This window comes from Microtus pennsylvanicus, chromosome 9 (assembly GCF_037038515.1).
Source record: "Microtus pennsylvanicus isolate mMicPen1 chromosome 9, mMicPen1.hap1, whole genome shotgun sequence".
NCBI lineage: Eukaryota > Metazoa > Chordata > Mammalia > Rodentia > Cricetidae > Microtus > Microtus pennsylvanicus.
Genome location: NC_134587.1, coordinates 10,069,670 through 10,094,419, shown reverse-complemented (window position 1 = coordinate 10,094,419; position 24,750 = coordinate 10,069,670). Strand labels below are relative to the sequence as shown.

Here is a 24,750-nt window from a genome sequence, read left to right as displayed (position 1 = left end):
AACAAAATTATCTTCTTTCTGGTCAGAGTCACCTAGGTTATAACTTTGAAACAGCACTGCTATCATCTTTCAATAAATGTCCATCTACAAATTAATTAACTTTTTTTCTGAGGCAATCGCTGTATATTATTCTTCTAACTCCCATGAAAGACTCACTTTTAAGATACAATTGCAGCTGCCCCACACTGCCAGTTCCTGTGTCACACGCGCCTTAAAATTCTGTAATCAGCAGCCAGCAGGTGCCATATCGCATTCAGCACACCACAGGCAGTCAATACAGACATCCCCAAACACACCAAGGCTGGTTTTGTCAAATGTTTTATTGAGTGTAGACATCTGGAGTACTGTAAAACATGCATTATCTGTAGATTCAAAAAGGAGCAAGCCACATTGTCTTCACTGTCAAATGTGTCAGGCTTGGCATACATGATGGAGATTAATGAAGTATCAGGAGAGTAATATGGTTCTTGAAAAGCTTCTACAGTTTGAAGTAGGGTCTTAATCACGTGAGAAGCAGAGCTGTTCACGCTTAGCAATCTGCATTTCATTGAGGGTACACGGTATTTTATAATTTAAAAACAAATAAAAATAATTTGTTTGTAGAAGATTCCCACTCCTAACTTTGTCTCTTTAGATTTCAGAAACTTTAATTTAAAAAACAAAATCCCCAAGCCCAATATGTGCATTTTAGAAGTTGTATGTTTATCTGAGCAATAACTAAAATTTATTTCTTTTTTGGTTGCTGAGGTGTATTAAATTTGAAGAAGATAATATCTCCATCTTCAACAATATAATTTCTGCCTTGTTGCCTGTATTTTCCAGCAGCCTGCAAAAAGAAAAAAGTGAGGAAATGGCTTATCACTGATAACCAAATACACAGGAAAAACCCAACGCAAAGAAATGATCCCTGAGCCATGTTGAAAAAACACGACGAGAAAGAGAAGTATGGGAAATTCTAAACACAAGCTCTAAAGCAAAGAAAAGCAATACTGAGGCAGGACTACGCTTCCACGTGTGTACATAATGCATTCTTACGAGCTGCTAATTCACGAGCGCAACTATACCACTATCACTCCGTTTCCTGATACAAGAGCGCAACTATACCGCTATCACTGTTTCCTGACACACGAGCGCAACTATACCGCTATCACTGTTTCCTGATACACTGTTTATGGCGCATTTCTGATGTGTCTGCAAACACTCAGCAAGTCACTTGAAGAAAACTGATCAGGAAAAGCTACAAGTGCTTTGTTTGCTTAAAGAATTCTTTGGTGACCCTGGTGACGTCTTAAAGACAGTTTGCTCTAAGAAAAGTTGAGCACAGTTGCGGCACGTATTCTGAACTTCTGGTAGCCCAGTTTTAATCTTGACAAAGCACTGTGCATTCTGACATTACCTCAGGCGTTCACTAGGTGACAAGCAGACTCTAACAGGTTGGAACTGCAGACAGATCTTTCCCACTTGTGAATCAGTCCACAAAGCGACTGATTCCACCTGCTGGTGTGCAGATCCAGACAGGCTCTCGGTAACTGCACAGACAGAGCAGTTCATCCTGTGGCCCAGCACACACTTCAGGCTCCTAGGCATCCACACTTGACCCTCACACTTAGCAGTCTCCTGTGACCCTGGCACCAGCTACTCATTGGGGGGGCCTGAGGATCTTTTCAAAAAAAACTCTCAAAAGTGTTTTTCCTTCTGTTAGAATTTCTTGAGAACATGAAAACTTTGTCCAATGTACTTCTGCTAACAATACTGAAAGTTCAAAGTCAAGTGAAATTATATTACTCAGTAGTAAAAACACTAGCAAAGATCATACATGAGGGTTAAAATCTACAAACCAGACTGAAATGCCCTCATGAGCATATTTCTGGTAGTGTCTATGTAAAGGATTTTGCCTTCTGGTAACAAATAGGCTACTAACATGAAGCTCATCTTTAAAAAGACAATGTGTTATTCTAAAAGATATAACTAAATAGTCACAAGATTTTTGTAGAGATGTGATGTACTGAAAGCCATCTGCTACTTCTTTCTAGAATCTAAGGCCTACTGTTATTAAACTATCCAGACAAGTTACATGAAACACACACTGACAAGACATATTAGTGTAAGTTTATACACTTTGTTATACTCAAGTTTACTATTAATACTGACAGTGTTTCTTTAAATTCTCTAGAGACCATTTAATCCATTTCCACTGCTATCAGAAACACTGGTTGAGAAAGAATCAACGCCCATCTGTGAATCTTAAGTGTGTATTAAACAAGACGCGTCGGGGCAGTTCATTTGCACTTGAAAGCAGCCATCTGTAGAAGGCAGCTTTGCCTGAGCAGATATGATTGCTAATAGTGTGACATCCGAGACTACAAAGCCCTCAGTGCTATTCAGGATATAGTTCACAGCACTGCACTCAATTAGCTATGCTGCGCCGGTGGAAGACACACACACACACACACACACACACACACACACACACACACACACGCATGCACAGAGTCATGTTCTCAAACTCAAACTTCTTGTCATGTACAAGTAAACACTATTGTAAGGAATATAAAGCAGCTCATAATCCTTCAATTAGTCAGAGCTCAAAATTTTAAGTGTTAGTTTTGGAAGTTAGTGATATTTTAGGTGGAAACGTCAGAAGCCGACTTTTCCTACTTTACAACAGAAAGCACCCCGCCTTACATGTTATTGTAAGCAGGAAACATCATTGCGTACTGTGTATTATAGTTTCTGAGTTGTTAAAGGAGTTGCAATTCACGTCATCTAAGTTTATTATAACAAAAATCTACTACTAAGAATTGGTAAAAATTGACTTAGTACATATAAATATAAAAATAAAGCTTTCATCTTGAATTCTAGAAAGAGAAAATATCATTTTAATCTTTTGTATGAAAAGAAATATATGCTAATGTGATATAACATGTTGACAAAAAAATCAGATATTCTTCAAGTTTAACTAACATTCTGAACAAAATTCACCATCAATAACTGCATACTTCTCTATATCTAATGAAATTAATGGCTTTGTTTAGTTATAAATTGTAACTTACTCTTTTTTGGTAAATCAAAATGGCTCTCAATACTGAGCCAATTATATGGAGATTTTTTCCTTTCTTGCTTCTAAGGTCCCAACAGTCCCATGAAAGCCCTGCAGTAATACTGGTAAGAATAAGCCGAACTTGAAATAGACGTTCCTTTCAGTTATGAAACGGTCAACATGAGTCCTGTTTAAATCGTGTAACATTTTCTATGACAGTCTTCAGATTAAACTAAAGTAGCTTCCTGCAAGGTCAACGGCAGTTAGGTGAACCATGCACTTATTGGACATTAATGCTTCTCTGTGTAGAGGCAAACAAGCTAGAAAAATGAATTTGCAATAGAACTTATATTAAAACCTATTTTAGTACTCATATTTAACACTGCTTATCTGTAAATCAAATTATAGTTATTAGCTAAAATAAAGCACAATTTTGGACCTGCCCTCTAGTGTTGAAAAAGCAAATCAAATTTCCAAAGATCTAAAAATAAGAAGAAACCCATGAAGTTTGAGCCAGCAGGTTTATCTGACTAGGCACCATCGTCTGTTTCCCTGACTTAACAGGGGTTTATTTCTAGTTCATATACTCAAATGGATTATTACAACTTTTTCATTAGCTACCAATGAACAATTTTTTTATTAATATGACTTAAATGTTTATTTTTACTTTCAGTTAGAGAAAAGCAAATTAAAAAAAAAAAAAGAACCCCCCCAAACTCCTCCCTACAGCCATCTACAACTAACCCCAGAGCACGTGGACACGGCCAGCTCCTCGTGAGTGGACACGTGATGCTAGCAGGCTACAGCAGACAGTTCACATTTCTCATGGGATACTCACAGGAGAGCTACAATTATGACATCTGCAAGGAAGAAGTCACTCCTTACCTTGACTGCGTTCTCAGACCCCTCCTCCTTAAAGTCGTCGTACTTCATTACTTCAGCCATAATGAAGCCCTTTTCAAAATCTGTGTGAATCTTTCCTGCAGCCTGAGGAGCCTTCGTTCCTTTCTTTGGGAAAGACCAGAGAAAAGGAATTGCATTAAGATGACTGGTTACAAGCATCAAGCTTCTTTTCTCCCATCTGTAGTAGCTCAACTCAGCCTTCAGTGTGATGCCAGTGAGTGTCAGCTCCTCAGTGGGCACTGCAGCAGACCGAGCACGGCCCAGCAGCAGGTGTCAGAGACACAGCCCACAGCTTTGTTTTCCGAACAGTCATCTACGCTTCTATTGATTTAGATTCACTGGTGTGGGTTTCATTTCGATTTTCTATTCCTCACAGTGGAAAAAAAATAAAGATTTTTAAGTAACTTTCAAGTTGAATTATAAAAGGCTTAAAAAAGATAAAAAGCCTTCAAAATTTCAGCTCATCTAAGGAACATATAAAAGTCAATATATAAAGGGACATTCAAAGGCATTTCTAATGAATCAGATAAGCGATAGTCAGCAAATAATTTTGACATAATCAAGTAATGTCAACAGTAATATTTTTGAACATTTTGCATAACGCAGCGTGCCTCTGACCATCATGAAGGAAATTCAAGCCGAGATGGGAAGAGGAATGTTTGTAATTACCCCATATGTTAAATTACAAGAACACACATTCCAGACACACACAACCACAGAAAGAAATCTGAGAAATAATGGTGACCTACAGCTGCTTAATAAAGCATGTTAAAGTGCTAAGGATCCTGACACCAGACAGCACAGTTTTTATAATAAAAGATGTATTGGGTTAATGTGGCTACTCACTGATGCTTACCTGACCGAGCGTCTTAGCACAGTAAATCACGGCACTAACAATCAGTCTTAAGACAAGCCAGCTAGCTGCCACATTTCAAACCCACGGGATACTCTCTCCTGCTTCACATACTTCAGCTTGAAGTTATAAGGCTTTAAAATACCTCTTTTAAATATAGAGTAACAAAAAACACTGGCAATTTGTTTACAAACTTGGATTTGCTTTGACATTATTTTTAAAGTTTATATATAAGGACCTCGGTTAGAAGCCAATCAGACATTTTTCTTCTTTAAAAGGAGACATAAAGGAGAGTAAATCTCAGATTCAGAGTCTTGTCTACCACTGTGCTTGACCAAATCCATATTTTTATCTATACTAAATTAAAATGTAACAGAAGTCAGGACAGCATCGAGAACCACAAAGCATGTATTTGAACAGCAGGCTAAACACTGAATCTAAACGTTCTGACCTGTTTATATTCTGTAACACGCAATTTATGACTACATATATTTCAAAAGATTTTTTCAATAGGAACTACTATATTACAATATATTTACACTCAGAAGCAAATCATTATATTTCAGTCTATTGTCCTCTGGGAAAAAATTAGTCATTCTCTTTAGTCATTTTCAGTATATACTAATATTTAAAATATGTATCACACTCTTGAAGAAGTGGAACATGTAACAGTGAAAATAAACATCACTTTTTATTAATTCAATAGAAAGGAATGAATTATTACACACTGAGTTTAGCTTTTTGAGCCCAACTGTGTATCTATGAAGAGCATAATGATGTCACATTGCTTTTATTGCTGGAATGTAATCCGAGCAAAGCAAAGGAGGAAAGAACCACCCGCAACCCAAACAAACTTGGCGAATACAAAATGAAAAGCAACATCAATTTCACCGCAGACAAACCCAGTCACACAGATTAAGCAAGCACAATGCGGGTGCGTCTTATCTCTGACCACAGGAGGAGGGTAGACAGATTCTCCAGGATGAAGAAATTCAGACTATGTAACAGGCAGAATCAATTGTTACCTGCCTCAATCAATGCCGCTCCACTTTCACCGTTCAGCAGCTCACAAATAATTAAAGTTATCCCGGACAAAAACCTCATCTGTAATGACTAGCTAACCGCCACCATGACAAACTTCAAAGTCAGTGATATTAATCTGAATTCAATAGTGTGGAACTGGATATAGCTGATGAATAAGTATGAATCTTACCCTGATGGTCCACGCACGCACTTCGTCTGGGCCTGCAGTGAAAAAGTATTCTAGCTGGAGTGCTGCAAACCCAGCCTTAATGATCTTTGGCAGAGCGCTGAAATAAAATGAAACAAATTCACTCAACATTTAAGTTGACTCTGCCAGGGACCCGTCTAGGATTAAAACCATTCATCTTAAGCTGCAAATGGTAAAGATATTAGTAAATGACCATTCATCTTTCATAACACACTTACAGAGGTCAGATAGCTGGGCTATTTCTTAAAGCACCCCTTCTAAAATTGGTTTTAATTGCATAAGCCTGAAGCATTTTAACTATTTACTGTTAAAAAACGAAAAATTATATCTTCCCAGCCTATAACTATTTTCATCCAATATTAATTATTTCCAGAACTTGAGCCATGAAAGCAAAATTATTTGATTGAAACCCAATCTCCTAACAATATATTATTGTTACTCAGAAAAAAAATTATGGCAAGTGATTCACCCTTTCCCCTCCCCCCACTGAACATGACGAAAGAGTTTTGGCGATCATCCCTCCTCAAAAATATACAGAACTAATACCTATGTTATAATTAAAACACTGTACGGAGATGACAGATGACAGTTAAAAACTTAATTTAAAATAAATCTTTTCACTCTGTCTCATGGTAAAGAAAGGAGAAGATTCCCTCTTTATAATGGTAATTACTCTGTCATTTATTATTCTATCAGCGCAAGCAATTAAATTACTGCAAGGAAATAGTTGATAATAAAGTGTAGGGAAAATGAATGCTAATTAACCTTTGTGTCATGTTCGCTTCCAGATACTTCTGTCTCTCCTCGGCACTCAATTCCTGCAACTTGAGTTCCAAGGCCCCACTGAAAGGAATGACCAAGGCACCTGGGTCAGACTTGTCCACCCAGTCTTTAATTTTTATCAACCTGTAGACAAAAGAGGGCACAACATTATCTTGTAGTGCATGCATGACTGTACCTCATTCATTATTATCAAGTAGCACATACATATTCATAAGAACTGCACGGTTTTATGATGCCATCTTTTTGTGTATAGCTTTCCAAGGTCAAGGCATTAGCAGGCAGCAATTTCTTCAGGTAAATGCGGGAATTTTCCATTGTAATTTAGTTTTACTTTAGTATATTATCTATAGAAACTCTATCACAAATATTACCAACTTTTTAAAGTTAAACTGAATTTGTTCAGCATTAACAGCTGTACTTCTGAATAAGACTATTTTATAATGTTTAATGTCCTTCAGAAAGTAAATTTTAGGAAAGAGAACTCAAAGTTGCTTATACACGAATCACACCAGAAAATGCCAACTGATTTTGAAGCATCTCTGAAAACTTGTGTGTCCCATCCAAACATCTACTGACTGGGTTAGTTCCTTCTTGAACGGACAGAACCAACAGCTGCCATTGGTTTCCAGGGAGGTTTCTGCTAACATTAGTAACAACAATAACAAAAACACAAAATACAGATATACAAGTAGCCAATATACAAATGTATCCCCACATGCTACTCTTATAAATCCAAACCCTGGCAGGATCATAAATAGAAACGTAGAGGAAATAAACTCCTTTAATCGCAAAACATTACAGAAAGTCAAGTCCAGGAGGACACATGGTAGTGGTTGCCTGGAGAAGCACTATTGAGTCTTTCTCCCTCATCTAAAGTGAGCAACTTTGAAAAGCAGTAATTAGAACTTAAGTGAAACAAATTTAACAAATATAATTTAAAGGTTCTCATAGTTTCTTATTCTTGGGTAGGTGCCTGTTTCCTCATCTGTGGAAATGGAAATAATAATAGTATGCATGATATTGTAAAAACCCAGGAAAATAACACACATAAACAGGTCTTCATCATTTTTAGATAATCACAGCATATTCTCCTGAGTCTAGGGGGTTTTACCCAGTCTGTGTACAGATTTGGAAAAGTAACCTAACTAACTGGGGTCCTTCTATCAGCATTTATTTTTTATTTGTGAACACAGACTTGACCCGCATGCCATGGAAGTCAAAGTACAACTTGTAGGAGTCAGCTCGCTCCTCCACCACACAGCTCAGGGATCGCACACAGGTCTTCAGGGTTGGCAATAACGCTTTTACCGCTGAGCTGCCCCACTGGGCCCAGCCTCCTGCATTTTGACTAAAGTTTAATAGGCATCATGGCAAAAGACTGTGGGAAAAATATGTTAAATAATCAACGTACAAGGCGCTTTTAAAGGTGAAGGAAAGGAAGAACCAAAGACCAAATTCATCAGAATTCAAATAGCTATTAGAAAGTTAAGACTATAGCCGAGCGATGGAGGTACACACATTTAATGCCAGCATTCAGGAAGGAGAGACAGGCAGATCTCAGAGTTCTACTGGTCTACACAGTGAGTTCCAGGACAGCCAGGGCTACACAGAGAAACCCTGTCTTCAAAAAAGAAAAGAAAAGAAAAGAAAAGAAAAGAAAAGAAAAGATAAGAAAAGAAAAGAAAAGAAAAGAGAAGAAAAGGAATATGGCCAGCTGCACAGGATTCAGGATAGAAAAAGGAATGAAAATTCATACAGGGCTTGCATATGTTTATCATACACAGGCAGTTACATATTTAATATGTTAGTAGTGAATTTTGATCTTCATATTTGTAATCTTTTCTTTACATTCTAAAAAGTATACAAACCCCTAATATTTATTTTGGAATAAAGTATATGGCCTCAAATTATGATTAAAACTTGGTATTTTCTTATGGAAAATTATGAAGGACATAACAAAGCAAAAAGGGGATTTAAATAGGCATTTTGCATATTATAGCGTTTGACATTACTTTATAGACAAACTATTCAAATTTCTACATTAAAATGTTATCATTAACAGCATAGTAAGAGACCTTTATTATACAAGTGAGAATCAAATATGTCATTTATAAAAGCACACCAAATACAGCTTTGCTGAAAGGGAAACAGAACAAACCCACGTGCAAGGATAATGGAAAATGTCATATATCTGTCTCTTAAGTATGGTCAACATAACCAATAAAGTAAAACTGTTATGAAACAAGAGGAGAAATAATTACTTTGGCTAAAACATCGCTTTGGAATAACAATAGTTCCGCCGTGTCATTTCGCAGCCTTTCCTGCAGAGCCCTCGAAGGGATTATTTGCATTCCTCAGGTGTTCTATTGTACAATTCAGATGAATAAAGACTTACAAATCATTTCTCTACCGCCAATGGAAGACTTTGATCTGGTGAATACACCATTGTACCTTAACTATAATTGGCAAAAAACCTGACAGTGTAGAGCATCAGACGCTTAATAACAAAGGGGACGATCTCAAAGTGTTGACAGATGATCTTCATAATGCAGAAGCAGAGCGGTCGCGTTCAGCGGTAAATGAGCGCTGAGGTCTAAAGGTCCCCAAAGTGACTGACAGCAGACCTGGACAGCCTCCCGAGGAGAAAGGTACCGTTGCACTCCGCAAAGTGAGTTCGGCTCTTTTCCCGGCAGCTCCACTTGTGTGACTTCACTGCCACAGAGCGCGGAGAAGATGAAAAGTGACAGGCTCTTTGGCTGCTTTACTTTTGTGACTTTCACTATCAAACAAAAGTGAAACAGTCCGACATGGTTTTTAATTGTGTATTTGAACTAAGCCTTGGGTAATTAAAACATTAAGCTCAATTCAAGCTTACACAGGGGAATACATATGATACACTTATTAGGTTTGATGGTTCTAAAAGTGTGATAATGAGGCTAAGATCACGAGTTTGATCCCCATGGGGACCTTCTGCAGAAAGAAATGTCTATTCTCTTATTACATACAATCCATGCCCCAAACTATAGCCAGTTATCTGGAAAATGTGTGCTATTGACACCTGATGGACACAGAAAATTCAAAGTTGAGCTCAATTGTCACTACTCAAATATACTTCTAAGCACACCGCCAGAGTGCCCACACAATAAATGTCTCAAGGAAGCCACCAATTGCCAGTGACCAAACAGGGACATGAGAATATCACAGAATGTCAAATGACGCGATGGGTGGGGGAGAAGCAAGCAGGAGCAGGGCCAGGAGACTGGCAGGGCTCAGCTGCGAAGGAACCTGCCTCCCCGAGAGAGCCTCAACAGTTTCATTTCCTCAAAATCCTAAGTGACCACGGGAAGCACTGCAGTCACCTGTACTGTGCCCCAGGCAGCAATTACCTGGACAAAGAAGAAGCAGCTAGTTTTGAGCCTAGAAAGGTGAGGCCTTGAGCTCCTTTCATTTTTAAGTTTAGTATTTCTGTACTTGGTTATGGGCAATGTCAGGGTGCAGGACAAGTGTCAAGCTACTTAGCTCTTGCCTTGAAGAGGTGAGGTTACCTGTCTGTGGTGGTTTGAAAGAAAATGGCCCCCAAAAGCAAGTGGCACGATTAGGGGGTGTGCACTTGATAGAGTAGGTGTGGTTTCGTTGGAGGAAGTGTGTCAATGTGGAGACAGGCTTTGAGGTCTCACATATGTTAAGCCACGATCAGTAAGATAGACTACTTCCTGTTGCCTGTGCAAGATGTAGAACTCTCAACTGCCTCTCCATCACCATGTTCGCCTGCACACCATGCCCCATGATGATAATAGACTGAACCTCTGAACCATAAGCCACCCACGTAAATGTTTTCCTTATAAGAGTTGTCATGACCATGGTGTCTCTTCACAATAGAAACCCTAAGACACTTCCTAATATCTGCTAGTGGCAGGGTCGCTTCTTCAAGACTTTGTAAGTGAGTTGTGCGTAGTGCACATTTCCACCCTGGTCTATGAGGAGCAGGCACGGTCAGCTTCACTCTTTACTGTCATTGAGTTTCCTTTTTGGCTTTGATTTCTAGAGAGTTCCAACTTTTTGAGTACTGGAATTGTGAGCATCCATCACTATCTGTGCTGGCTCAGTTTCTTTTTCTTTCTTTTTATTGTTTGTTTGTCTATTTATTTATTTTAAAGACAGGGCTTGCTGTGTAGTCCTGGCTGTCTGGAACTCATAGAGATCTTTGTAGCTCAGGCTGTCCTTGAACTCACAGAGAACTGTGTGCCTCTGCCTCCTGAGTGCTGGCACTAAAGATGTACACCACCACCTCTGCTCAGGTAGCTCAGTTTCTTAATTAAAAACTCTATACTATGGTACCTTTTTTTGAATATATATTTATCGAAATTCACACTTTCTGTTTTGATATGAATAATGTTTAAGTTTTCCACAGTGAACAATAAATTTCCCTATAGTAATCTCTGAAGTCTCCAGGAAGAAGATGGGGCCCCACAACAATTCCACCTGGTTCATATGATGTCATTCAGCTTATAGCACCACTTAAAGACTATAAACTGGTCAGACCAATTTCAAGATGGCTAGCTGAGATGAACAAGCCTAACAGACTATTCTAGCCAGGACTTGAGATGCAGGTTAAAAATTAATCACCTATTATAATTGAACTTGGAGTCACATGATATATATTTTCAAGGTCAAAAAAAGATATATTTTAGATAGACAAGTCTTCTTCCAACACTTTAGAGATCTACAGAATATGGCATTTAAGATGTTTTAATAACACAGGCTTTTTTTTTTTATGACAATGAGGCATGTCTGCTCCTGGCAGCACCATACTACTTCAGAGAAGATAATGAGCATTGAAGAAACTCCACATAGAGTTTACTTACTTTCTTTCTTTTTTTTAACACTGTGAACATTTTTTTAAATATTTATTTATTATGCATACAAAATTCTGTCTGTGTGTATGTCTGCAGGCCAGAAGAGGGCACCAGACCTCATTACAGATGGTTGTGAGCCACCATATGGTTGCTGGGAATTGAACTCAGGACCTTTGGAAGAGCAGGCAATGCTCTTAACCACTGAGCCATCTCTCCAGCCCCACTGTGAACATTTTTAAACATTTATTTATTTATTTATCATGTATATAATATTCTGTCTGCGTGTATGCCTGCAGGCCAGAAGAGGGCACCAGACCTCATTACAGATGTTTGTGAGCCACCATGTGGTTTCTGGGAATTGAACACAGGACCTTTGGACGAGCAGGCAATGCTCTTAAATGCTGAGCCATCTCTCCAGCCCTGGAGTTTACTTTCTTTGTGGCAAAAATAAGTCACTGGGCAAGAAAATGCCCTTCCCTCAACTGCTAACAATATGCTGTACTAATTGGACAAGCAGGACACAAAAGAAAGTGACTGCCAAACATTGTCAAGACATGGAGGGACAGCCATTCAGAATATCCTGCTTCACAGTAAAGTCTGTCAGATATGCTAGACCTGTAGGCTGAAGGTGGATGCCCCAATGTTGCAGAGGAACCACGGGTTACTGTCCAGGCAGTGTATGTATGTATGTATGTGTGTATACACACATACATACATACACACACACACATAATCTTTTACATATCCAAACTGAGGATTCACAAATAATATTTTCCTTAACAAAAGGAACAGGATAATCTCAATAATGCTATTTGATATTTTCCATAAAAGCCAAATTCTTGCAACTTAAAAAATGCCTGAGCCAGTCTTCTCTAGCATATTTTAATAAGGATTTTGTCTTATTTTCTAGACCTCATGTCCCTGTAACTTTTCAACTCTTCTAGCCCATTCAAATTCAGATTGTATGTTCTGAAACTACTTAAGAGACCAGTCCAGCACTAGGGCCAAATTACACTGACAATCATGACATCTTTGCTCAACAACAGAACTTTTTCAGATTTGCTTACTATCCTTTACAATATTAATGTTTATTTACTTTTCAAAAAAAAAAAGGTGACATATGGTACTATTAGACTCTCACTCATGCCTTCTATGGTTTTCTGTCTGTGTTTGCACAGTGACAGCCTGCTTCTGACTGAAAAAGACTGGTAGTAAGAGCCAAAGGCCAATAATCAGAAAAAGTGGCAATTTACCAAAGGAGATTGCAGTGACTTAGCCGCCATCAGGCAGTTCTCCTGGCCTTTGGCGAGCTAGCTCTGGCATGTCTACAGTGAGGATGTGCGGCTAATCTGGTACCATGGCCGTGCCGTCTCTCCCTGCAGCTTTACTCTGCTAGCACACACTTCAGAGGCCCCCAGAACGCCTTCCAGACAAGATAGTCCTCATTTCCCTGACAGGACCACTGCAGACTCAGGCTGCTTTAGTAGTGCTCTAAACCAGAAGATAAGAGCAATTAATGAAAAGGTAAAGTTATTTTCTTAAAGATTATTTTATAAACAAATGACAACATTGTAGGTAATACTGGGACCTACAATCGGATTTGCACCATAGCAACATATGAACTTGAATTATATCATGTATTATTGATAACACTGAGCTTTGGAAATATAGACATCAACTTTTCCAATTTTCTACCTTAAAGTAAAATTACTACAGTACAACTTTATTGGTAATTAGTCTCTGCACAGAAGCTATATAATTGCATCTGGACAGATATAGGTCTGTCATCCCAGCAGCTACTAAGGAGGCTAAGGCAGGAGGGCTATTAAGTGTAGGACCAACCTGGGCAACAGAGTGAATCTCTGTCTCAAAATAAAAATATGTAGCTTAGCGGTAGAATGCTTGCCTAACATGCATGACTCCTTGGGTTTGATCCTTGGTATTGAAAAAACAAAAATCAAACAACAAAAACAACAACAAAAGGAAATTTGTAATTTAAAAAAGATAGGGTCTGGCTGAAGGTGGCACACACCTTTAATCTTAGCACTGGGGAGGCAGAGGCAGGCAGAGTTCTGTGAGTTTGAGGCCAACCTGGTCTACAGAGCCAGTTCCAGGACAGCCAGGGCTACACAGAGAAATCCTGTCTCAAAAAAACAAAACAAAAAGAGAGAGTGGAAGAAAGAAGAAATACCAAGACCCAGTTTTGACTAGTGTGTAGAAGTCTACGCAGTGTCTGAAACTCAAATAATCTGAAAGAAAGCTTCATGTCATCACAGGAAGGGATCTCAAATTTTGGTGTTATTGCTTGACTTCATGGGGCTGTAGCAGAACAATGGCAGCTGTGATAAGTCAGCTCCAGCCCCGTCACTGCAGCGCCATGTTGTGACGTCAGCTCTAGCTCGAAGGCAGAATCTAAGTTTTTAATGAGATCCCAGGCCATTCATGCACATACTACATTTTAGCTGCACTAAACCTGAGGGCTGTGAAAATAAGAGCATTTGCTGTAATGTATGTAACGATTCTGTAGAACAACAAGCAAGGCAGCACCAACATGCAACCCAGTCCACCATACAGCACAAGAGTGACAGGAGAATTCCTGCCAATATGTCACTTGGGCTCAAAACCAGAAACAGAGAAGGTCACTAGAATGTCAACAAGTCTAAGATGTTCTGTCTGAATGCCATGCCATGTCAAGACAGTTTTAGATTCATAGTAAAATGATGACCTAATTCAGACACATAATTACGGTTAGCAGTCTGTACTCTGTTAAGACACAATTATAGCTTTTGTCCCCTGTGAGCCTCAATACCTGTTGAAGCATCTGTAGTACATTAACTTTTGGGTCCATATTCTATTAGGAGCGATTTCAGCAAAGGACTTTGGTGAAATGAAAGGAACAGTGCTACAAACTGTTCCCTATGAAGAGCCAGCATCGTAACATCCAGGTCACTGTGCTCACCCAATGGTGTGTGAGTGCTTATGAAAATCAACAAACTCAAGAAAAATGAGTGTTAATTTTGCAGCAAATAAAAATCTACTTTGATTCCTTTTTGAAGGATAAAAAGCCCTTTGACTCTACTAACAACTAGAAAGCGATCACAAAAACCAAATAAATGAAAGATGTTAGGATGAGTAGGCAACCATAAAAACAAAGCAGAAAAAATTGGAATACACGTGGGAACACATGTAACTAATCTGTGAAGGCTTTGTAATCAATGTCTGAAAATAGCTTCTTTGTTTAACAAAGAGGCTATGTCTAAAAAAAAAAAAAGAAAGAAAGAAAAAAAAAGGAGAGTTCTTTGGACTGGAGAGATGGTTCAGTGGGCAAGAGGCTTGCTGCTCTTTCAGGACTGGAGTCTGGTTCTTAGCATCTCTCAACCACACCAGCCCCAGGGGATCTAAAGCCCTGGCTTCCAGGGACACCTGCATGTACCTATACACACCCATATGTAGACTTAGACACCTACACATAATAACAGAAATAAAATATCAGGGTAAATTCATATCAGCTCGAGTCAATCAGAGCTGATTTCCTAGCAGACACACAGAGAATGGCCTGGAATAGCCTCCCAGGAAGCTTCAGGGCAAGGCTTCAAAGTGTTGGTGAGGCTCTGAGGCCACGGCTTGGACCTCAGCACTGGCACACAAGCAGCCATCATGTGAAATGGACACTTGATCTAGATGACGGCATGGGGACGCTGACCCAAGCCTCAGGACACGGACTCCCTTGGTCTTCCTATGTGTCAGGACCATCCATCCCTGCTAAAGTGCCTGGCAGCATCTTGATACTGCTGCTTCCTAGGGAATCACCCCGCTTCAAGTGACCGCTTAACCAGGGTAACTCCAAGGTGTTCTTTAAAATATATTCCCTCCTTTCAACGAGCTTCCACACGGGTAAGAACCAGAGCAACATTCTATCTATATTATAAACAGCTTATTTTGCCCTTTTTCTTGTCTCTCTCTCCCCCTACTATAGAAAAACTATCGGAGGGAGTCAGAGTCTTGCTATGCAGCCTAGGCTGGCATCACTTGTAATCTTTCCACCACTGTGCTGGGATAACAAGTGTATGCCCCCACACTTGGCTGTAGATGTCCTCGCCCCCATAGCAGGGTCTCACTCGCACTAAATAAACACAGACTTTGCCAACAGTTATATTCATGTCCTTTTCTTCTCTGAGACCTGGTCAGGCAGTCCCTGAACTTACCATTTTCCTGGCTCAGCCTCCTGAGTAGCTGAGATCACAGACCTGCAACATCAGGCCAGGTTAGAAACAACTTAGGACTGCGTCTTTGCTTCTTGTCATTTCCAGGGAGCATTCCTAAGCCCAGTACCTGGTACACAGTGTGTCTTAGTCAGTGTTCTATTGCTGTGAAGGACACTGTGACCATGGCAACTCTTATAGGAAATCATTTCATTGGGGCTGGCTTACAAGTTCCCATAGTCTATAAAGGTTTCAGCCCTGGAAAAACTAGTTAGGCAATCTCCTAACTAGTCATGGTGGGAGATTCCATAACCTCTTCCTTCTATCCAGGACTCTTAAGCCAGAGTCTTAAGACTCTGAAGCTGCCAAGCTTTGCTGCTCACTGGGGCTGGAACATGGCCCTCTCGTTAAGTCCATCTTCACCAGCTTTCTGTTCTCCATGGCTTCCTTCACTGCCTAAGCTTGGCTGTCCTGATCTGTAGACAGAGAGGACTCAAACTCATAGATCCGCTTGCCTCTGCCTCTGCAGTGCTGGGACAGAAGACATGCACCACTACCAGGCTCTAAGCTTTTAAGGTTACCACTCCGTTTATTCCATGTAACATCAGAATTTTCTTTAATGTGTTTCTCTCCTTAAATACAGGATTTAGATCTATTTCACTTCCTGGTGCTCCCTTTCTCCTCAAATTGTATATATTTTGTGCTTTCCTTTGCTCAGCTTGCTACCATTCATTGTAGATCTGCATAAGACTGGCCACTAATAAGCAAGCAACACCATCAACACCAGGCTGTCTGGAGATTTCCTCCACCAAAGCTGTTTATCCAAAACTCTTCCATTCAGCCTTCAGCAGATTTTTAGGACAGGGGTAGAAAGTAGCCATATTCATCAAAAACCAGAAGAATGGTCTCCAGGCCTCAGACTTATATTCTTCTCCTCTGAAACCTCCCAAGCCAGGCCCTCACAGCTCAAATCACACTCAGCACCACTGTCTTCCCTGTAGCTACTAGGATGCCCATTAAGCCCCATTTGAAGCATTCAACTGTGTTTTTAATCCAAAGTACACATTCCTTCAAACGAAAACATGGCCCAGCCTATCACTGCAATACTCCAGTCTCTGGTAGCAACTTCTGTCTTAGCTAGTGTTTCTATTGCTGTGAAGAGACACCATGACCCTGACGATTCTTATAAAGGAAAAAAAATGAACTGGGACTGGCTTACATTGAGGTCCATTATCCTCAAGGTGGGAAGCATGGTGGCACACAGGCAGACATGGGGCTGGAGAGGTAGCTCAGAGTTCTACATCTGGGACTTTAGGCAGCAGAGGAGACAGACTGGGACTGGCTTGAGCATCTGAAACCTCAAAGGCAGTAACACACTTCCTCCAACAACACACTCACTGTAACAAGGCCACGAACGCAGACAGCAAGCACACCTGCCGTTCTCATCTCTACTGAGGTGAAGAATAAAGAAGTCAGAAGAGAGCAAAGCAGCGCCTCTGCGGAGACAAGATGGAAGGAGTGGTGATAATGGAGACAGGCAGGAGCAATGAGCTGGAGCTGGTCAAGGACGAGGAAGAGGCTGAGCAAGGAGAGGAAGAGACAGCGGCAATGATGATGTGGCTCTCAAGATTAAGAATCAGAAACCTAAATTCTATTATTTCTTTACCTTGCTCCAAGTTCCTCCTTGTGCTCATTGAGTCAAACTGCCCTGCACCCGATTCCCTTACATGTCTTTTAATTTCCTTAGTAGTTTAAGTCCTACCCTGTAATTTTTGCCTCCTTATGACTTGACAAAAGATGTTTGCCTTTTATTTTAAAAAACTAGAATGGTCGGGTCAAATTTGTTTCCAGTTTTTATCTGTGGTTTGAATCATCAAGTTTTACTGTGCATGTATCAGAATGAACAGTTCACACCCAGGATGCTTAGCCTTCTTCATGCTTACTCCCTGAGTGCCCTGCATGACCGCCAGTGATGGGGTTGGCCCAGGCACTGAATGAAGGCGAGAATGAAGAAAAGACAGACACATGTACTGGAAAGCTGGGGTCAGGAAGACTCTGCTCTTGGATGGAGGATGGCAGCGGCTAAGAGGCTCGGCAAGTTAGTATATACTGCCAATGGTGTATGTGGTAAGTAGGCAGGGATACTGCCTACAGCTGAACAAGATGAGATTATTACATACAGATAAATACAGAGCGAAGTTTATGGTATAAGGCTGGATAAAGGAACTAGGCTTAGTTAATCTTACCCAGAGGAAGAACACTATGGTGGACATTTTCTGTCCTAACTATCAACACTCACACTCAAACCCCACAGGAAAGCTTTGCCATTTTGCCAAGCCTCACGGGAGATGGGCAGATGCTCCGCCATTTTCCACGGGTCTGAGGCTATGGTCCTTGAAATGGCTGTACACATGTCTACAGCACACACTCACTCGAGTTTCTCCATGCCCACGGTTACTAAGACGGTTGGTCATTAGCAGCGCAGACCTCAGAACAGCTCATGCACAACATGTGAAATCCAGGGCTTTAAATTATCTACAGAAGTAAGAATTCATAAAATTTTGTCCTCTGGGGTGTAAGCTGAGAGTCACTACTGAATCTGTATGTTGCTTGCAATTTTATACTCTAATTTTAAATATTACCTAAAGACAGTTGTCTTGAGTTATGAAGCCATATTTAAACACTGAGACTGAAAGACTCTGTTAGCTACAAGAGAGCTTCCAACTACGGTATGACTATATACAGGATAAAACTATTAGCAGCTTTTAGTTTACTGCTTATAGCTGGACCTAGCAACCAACAAGGAGCCAGTCTGGTTTTACTGAAGATTATTTTAAAAAAGAATCTGTAAATAAAATAAGCTGCTAATTTTTTTCTACAACTTTGTTTTATATGTATGGGTGTTGTGCCTGCATGTCTGTGCACCACGCGCGTGCCTGGTGCTATGGAGGTCAGAAGAGGGGCTGGGTTCCCTGGAACTGGAGTTAATTATAGAAAGCTTGAGCTATTGGGGTGCTGGGAATCAAACCTGGGTTCTCTAGAAGAGCAGCCAATGTTTTTAGCTAGTTGCAGAGCATCTCTCTAAATCCATTAATTGTTTTAAGTGAACAAACTTGATATTTAAATGTGGTGATACTTCATTTGTGCTCTAAGAAATGAAGCTTGCTTGAAGATCAGAGGGAGGAGCTAGGCACTAGTTAACCACAGAGGTCTGGAGGGCTGTACAGGAAGACAGGAAGTGATATGGCTGGGCAGAGAGAGGAATATAAGGCAGGAGGAGACGGAGCTCAGTCCTTTTTTGGCTGAGGAGTTAGCAAAGTAAAGAGTTGGCTGTGGTTTACTCCTTTGTCTCTGATCGTTCAGCATTTACCCTGATATCTGGCTCCAGGTTTGTATTATTGGGACCAATTAGAACTCACACAACAACTAAACGACTCAAGGATAGTCAGTGTGGTAGTTTAAATAATAACGGCTCTGGGGGCCAGAAGGGTGGTGGCACGAGCTTTTAATCCCAGCACTTGGGAGGCAGAGGCAGACAGATCTCTGTAAGTTCAAGGCCAGCCTGGTCTATAAGAGCTAGTTCCAGGACAGGCTACAAACTTACAGAGAAACCCTGTCTTGAACAAACAAACAAACGCTCCCACAGGCTCCTAGATTTGAATGCTTAAGTCATCAAGAAGTGGCACTATTAGGAGGTGTGGCCTTGTTGAAGTAGGTGTGGCCTTGTTGGAGGAAAAACCACTGGGGTTGGGCTTTTGAGGTTTCCAAAACTCAAGCCAGGCTCAGTGGCTCTCTCTGCCTGCTAAGTGAGGGTCTGAATACAGAATTCTTAGCTGTTCTCCAGCACCATGTCTGCCTTTTTGCCACCAATGCTCCCCGCCAAGACAATAATGAACTAAACCTCTGGAACTGTAAATAAGCCCCAATGAAATGCTTTCTTTCATAAAAGTGGCCGTAGTCACTGTGTCTCTTCACAACAACAGAATGCTGACTAAGACAGGAAGTTTGCAAAGGAGGACGTATACAATACATGGCTTCAGAACACTGAGGCCAGACAGAGAAGGCATCCTCACTCTAGCAGGGAGTCTTCTAAGCCTTAGGCAATACAGAGACAACATGCACTTCACAAGGTAGTTGTGTAGATTAAATGTGTAGCATAGTATTGAACACAGTGGAAATCCTTAACACATGGTAAGCATTGCTTCCTATAAAGAAAGGATGGCTTTGGTTCTTCTGAACTCAATGCTCAGACTACAATTTCTTGTACAACTATCTCACATCTATTTGTGACCTGTGACAATCAAATTTATTCAAGAAAGTAAGTCACAGCACTATCGACTTCAAAGGCAGAGTCTTATCCCTTTGTTTTTTCTGCTGCATGGACAAATGGAGAATTTAGCCTTTCCTTTAAAAGGTCAGGTGTGATGCTACAACACTTGGGAAGTGGATTATAAGTTTAAGTTCATCTTCAGCAGCCTTTAAATATACCAATAACGAATTTTCTAAAAATAGAAATTAGGAAAAAAATCCACTCACCATAGTTTCAAAACCAAACAAACAAACAAACCAAAGCACCTAGGAATAACCTAGCCAGAAGGCCTCTATGATGAACACTTTAAGGCACTGAAGAAGGCCCTAGAATGTACAAAGACCTCCAGTGCTCATGAGTTGTCAGAATACTGTAAAAATAAAATTAAAAGGCTTTATTATTTATTACTAAAAGTAGATTAAACACAATTCTCATCAAAATTCTAATTACTAGAAAAAAATGCAAGCACAAAGGACTCCAAACATCCAAAGCAATCCCAAGAAGAAGGAACAACTCTGTAGGTGTAGCTGCTTTCAAATTATATAATACACAAACACAGTAACAAAAACTGCCGAAAAGGGATGAAGACCAATGGGATAGAGTACCCAGAAATAAATCAACAGATACAGCCACCTCATTTTGAACAAAGGTGTCAGAAACATACATTGGAAAAGACAGTCTCACCAACAAAATGGTGCCAAGAAAACTGATGTCTGCATGTAGAGAAATGAAAATAGATCTTTATCTCACTCTGTCCAAAAAATAATTCAAAATGGATCAAAGGAGTACGGGGAGAAGGCTCAGTCGGTAAAGTGTTTGCTGCACAAACTCAGGGTCCGGAGTTTGACCTCCCATGTACAAGGCCAGGTGACGACTCCCATACCCCAGTGCTGAGAATCAGACTGATGGACCCCAGTCAGTCGCAAGCCCTGGTCACAGTGGTCCGCTCCTGAGAAATGCTACCTGAGGCTGACTTCTGGCCTGCACCCCTCCCCACAAGAACCCTAGCCAGAGAGATGACTCAGAAACTAAGAGTATTTGTTTTTCTAGTAGAGGGCTCAGGCTTGGTTCCCAGAACTCACATGGCAGCTCAATGACTGTTCGTTACTCAGGTTCCAAGGTATTCAGTGCCCTCTAGACCTCTGTGGGCACCAGGCATGCACATGGTGCACATACATGCAGGCAAAACACTCAGACACATAAAGTAAATAAATCATTTAAAAAACTGAATGAAGGACCTCAATATAAAACTTGAAACTTTGATGCTGCTAGAAAACAATGTAAACACGTCCTGATCTAGGCAAGGTCTCTCTAAAAAGACCCCCAATAGTACAGGACTCAATCCCAACAAGCAAACGGGATTGCAAAAAATGAAAAGGCTTATGTGTAGCAAAGAAGAGTGAATAGCCAGCCAAAATAGGCAAAAACAAAATAAAACAACCTGTCTTTGCCAACGATACATCTGACAGGGAATTGATACCTAGAATCTATAAAGAACTCAAACTAGGCCAAGAGTGATGGTACACATTTTGAATCCCAGAATTTGGGAGGCAGAAGCAGGCACATCTCTGGTAAGTTTGAGCACAGCCTGATCTAGACAGTGCGTTCTAGGCCAGCTAGAGCTGTACAGTGAGAACCTATCTCTGTCTCTCTCCCCACCCTACCCCCAGACAAAAACTAAAAATACTGAATAGTAAGTGTTGGGGAATGTTATTTTAAGGTGTGTGACTTTTGTTTATGCTGCATTTGTTTAACTCTGTGAAGCTGTGATTTTGTTGCCTGTCTAAAACACCTGATGGTCCTAATAAAGAGCCGAAGGCAGAGAGGATAGACAGAAGGGGCAACAGGGATGAGGAGGACATCAGGGGCAACAGGGATGAGGAGGACATCAGGGGCAGCCATCATACAGCAGCCATGGACTAAGAGTGAAAGTAAGAAGAAAGAAAAGAAAAAAGGTCCAGAGGCAAAAGGCAGTCGGGATAATTTAAGAAAAGTTGGAAAGGAAGAAGCCAAGCTAAGACTGGGCTTTTTTTAAAGTAAGAATAAAGCCTCCATGTGTGATTTATTTGGGAGATGGGTGGCAGGCCCCCCAAAAGAGCAAAAAGCAAAAGAGCTGAGAGTAAAGCAACCAATAACAAGCAAAACTATAAATGGCGAATGAGTCTAACAGAATTCTCAAAAGAAGAAATACAAACGGCCAATTAATACTGCGAAAGTGCTCAGCATCCTCAGCACTAGGACTCCATCTCGGCCCAGCCAGAACATCAGGGAAACAACGGATGCTGCTGCTGATGTGGGAAGGAGAACCTTTATTCACTGCTGATACCAACAAACCCTTGCTGCCACCACCAGTCACCACGGAAAACAACTAAAAATGGCCTCATAACCCAGCTATGCCAGGTGCAAATCTGAAGGACTCTAAAGCAGCACACTTTGAGGATACTATGTACCCACATTCACTGCAGCAATATTCACAACAGCTAAGAAATGGAGCAAGTTTTGGTGTCCATTACCAGATGGAGAGCTAAGAAAATGTGATACATATATGCAATAATGTTTTTTCCATTATTAAAGAAAAATGAAATTATGACATTTGCAGGAAAACAAATGAAGTGAGATTACATAAAATAAGCAAGATTTAGAAAGACAAATATCATGTTTCCTTGAATTATGTGGGATCTAAATTTAAATGTGTATGCTTGTGTGTCTGAGAGAGAGAGAGAGAGAGAGAGAGAGAGAGAGAGAGAGAGAGAGAGAGGGAGGTAAAGTACTATAAGAGGGGAGGAGGATATTTAAAAAGGGGGAAGAAGGGAAAAAGATGAATTCGGGTGACATGGAAGCAGGAAGCCAGGATGGCTGTTTCTGTTACTTATGGTTAGTCACTGTTCTAGCGCTGTGAAGAGACACCTTGGCCAAGGCAACGTTTATAAAAGAAAGCATTTAACTGGGAGCTTGTTTATAGTTTCAGAGGGTTAATCCATTATCATTACGGCAAGGAACAAACAGGCATAGTGTTGGAGCAGGAGCTGAGAGCTTTACACCCTGATCCACAGTGACACTGAGCCAGGTGTGAGTGTCTGAAACCTCAAAGCCCCCCTACAAATACCACACACCTCTTGCAACAAGGCCACACCTCCTAATCCTTCCAAACAGTTCATTACTGTTTAGAAAGCACACAAATATATGAGCCTATGGGGGCCATTTTTATTCAAACCAGTACAATGGGAAAGCAATGAACAAGAAAGAAGTATAATGGCACACTCATGAAAGTGCCATGACACCTTCAGTTTATATGTAAGTGTAAAAATAAAAATATTGCTAAATACCCCAAAGCTTCTAAGAGGCTTTCAGAAAGTCTAGAGTTGAGACAAATAAGTAGGAAGTACACTTCACTTTGCTCTAAGTCTGAACACACTATCACATGGTACCATTAGCTACTTGACTCTGCACATAATCAGTGATCTCATAAATTCTATTCTGTTGTCTTTCCTGGTGCAAAAATTTCACTCTACCACTGTCTTAGGTTTCCACCACTGCGATAAAACACTCTACCTCTCAAACAACGTGGGTTTATTTTAGTGTTACGCTTCCATATCACAGTTCCATCACCGAGGGAAGCCAGGGCAGGATCTCAAGGTAGGCTGGCAGCAGGAACCGAAGCACAGGCCGTGGAGGAGCGCTGCTCACTGGCCTGCACGCCACAGCTTCTTCAGACTGTTCTCATAAGTCAGTCAGGAGTGACACCACCCACAGTGAGCTGGCTCCTCCTCCATCAAGCCAAGAAAATGCACCACTTAGCCTGCCTTCTGGCTTTTTCTTAAGTGAGGTTCCCTCTTTCCAAAAACTCTAGCTCATGGCAAGACGACATAAAAAGCCAGCATGACTACCCGGTCACACTGCCTCTTACTAATTCATGTGAAAAGCAACTGCCAAAAGTAATTGTATTAAGATGTATTATAATTAAATGAATGTTCTTGAATATCTTCTCTTTATGTAACATTTCTGCTCAAAATTTCAACAAAATAATAACAAATGAGAAGTGTTATGCAATTAACTTAAATCCATTTTTATTTTTTCCTCTCCAGTAGAGGTATAAAACAGGTTTCCATCTTCTAATAATTCATCTTCTAGTCATTAAATGCATCATCTCTCCATTGTGATCCAATCAACAATAACAGAAGTAACATATCATTGTTTGTCTTTCAAATTAGTAAAGATGAAAACAGCAACAATCCACAGCATCACATGGGGTTAAGGACAATGCACAACAATCCGCAGCACTGCATGGGTTGAGGACAATGCATTTGAATGGCTTCATGACATTATTCAGTATACGTTATTTCTTTTTAAATGGATAAAAGTAAAAAAGGAAAATAATGGAAGATTTGGATAAACCTTAATATGCTATCACACAGCAATCATAAACAGTACTAAAAGACTGAGAATATTCAGCTATACAATCAATTTATTGTTGAGCTTTAACTATGTGTCAGGCACTATGCTAGCCAGAGATAGTATGTTTTCTTCATGGAGATTACCCGCCTGCCCACAGGATTATACTGAAATCATAGAT

General features: G+C 40.4%; 1 protein-coding gene across 1 annotated transcript in view; it reads right to left on the bottom strand.

Annotated features, from left to right (window-relative positions):
• Positions 1 to 302: 302 nt before the first annotated feature.
• The window catches only part of Ola1 (Obg like ATPase 1), a 119,457-nt gene continuing 95,009 nt past the window's right edge, over positions 303 to 24,750 (bottom strand). Inside the window, exons 8-11 of the mRNA XM_075984882.1 lie at positions 6,793 to 6,933; positions 6,010 to 6,106; positions 3,926 to 4,048; positions 303 to 826 (exon numbers count right to left, since the gene is read on the bottom strand). Of these exons, the coding sequence (XP_075840997.1) occupies positions 725 to 826; positions 3,926 to 4,048; positions 6,010 to 6,106; positions 6,793 to 6,933 (463 nt within the window). The 3' untranslated portion in view covers positions 303 to 724. The remainder of the gene's footprint in view (positions 827 to 3,925; positions 4,049 to 6,009; positions 6,107 to 6,792; positions 6,934 to 24,750) is intronic.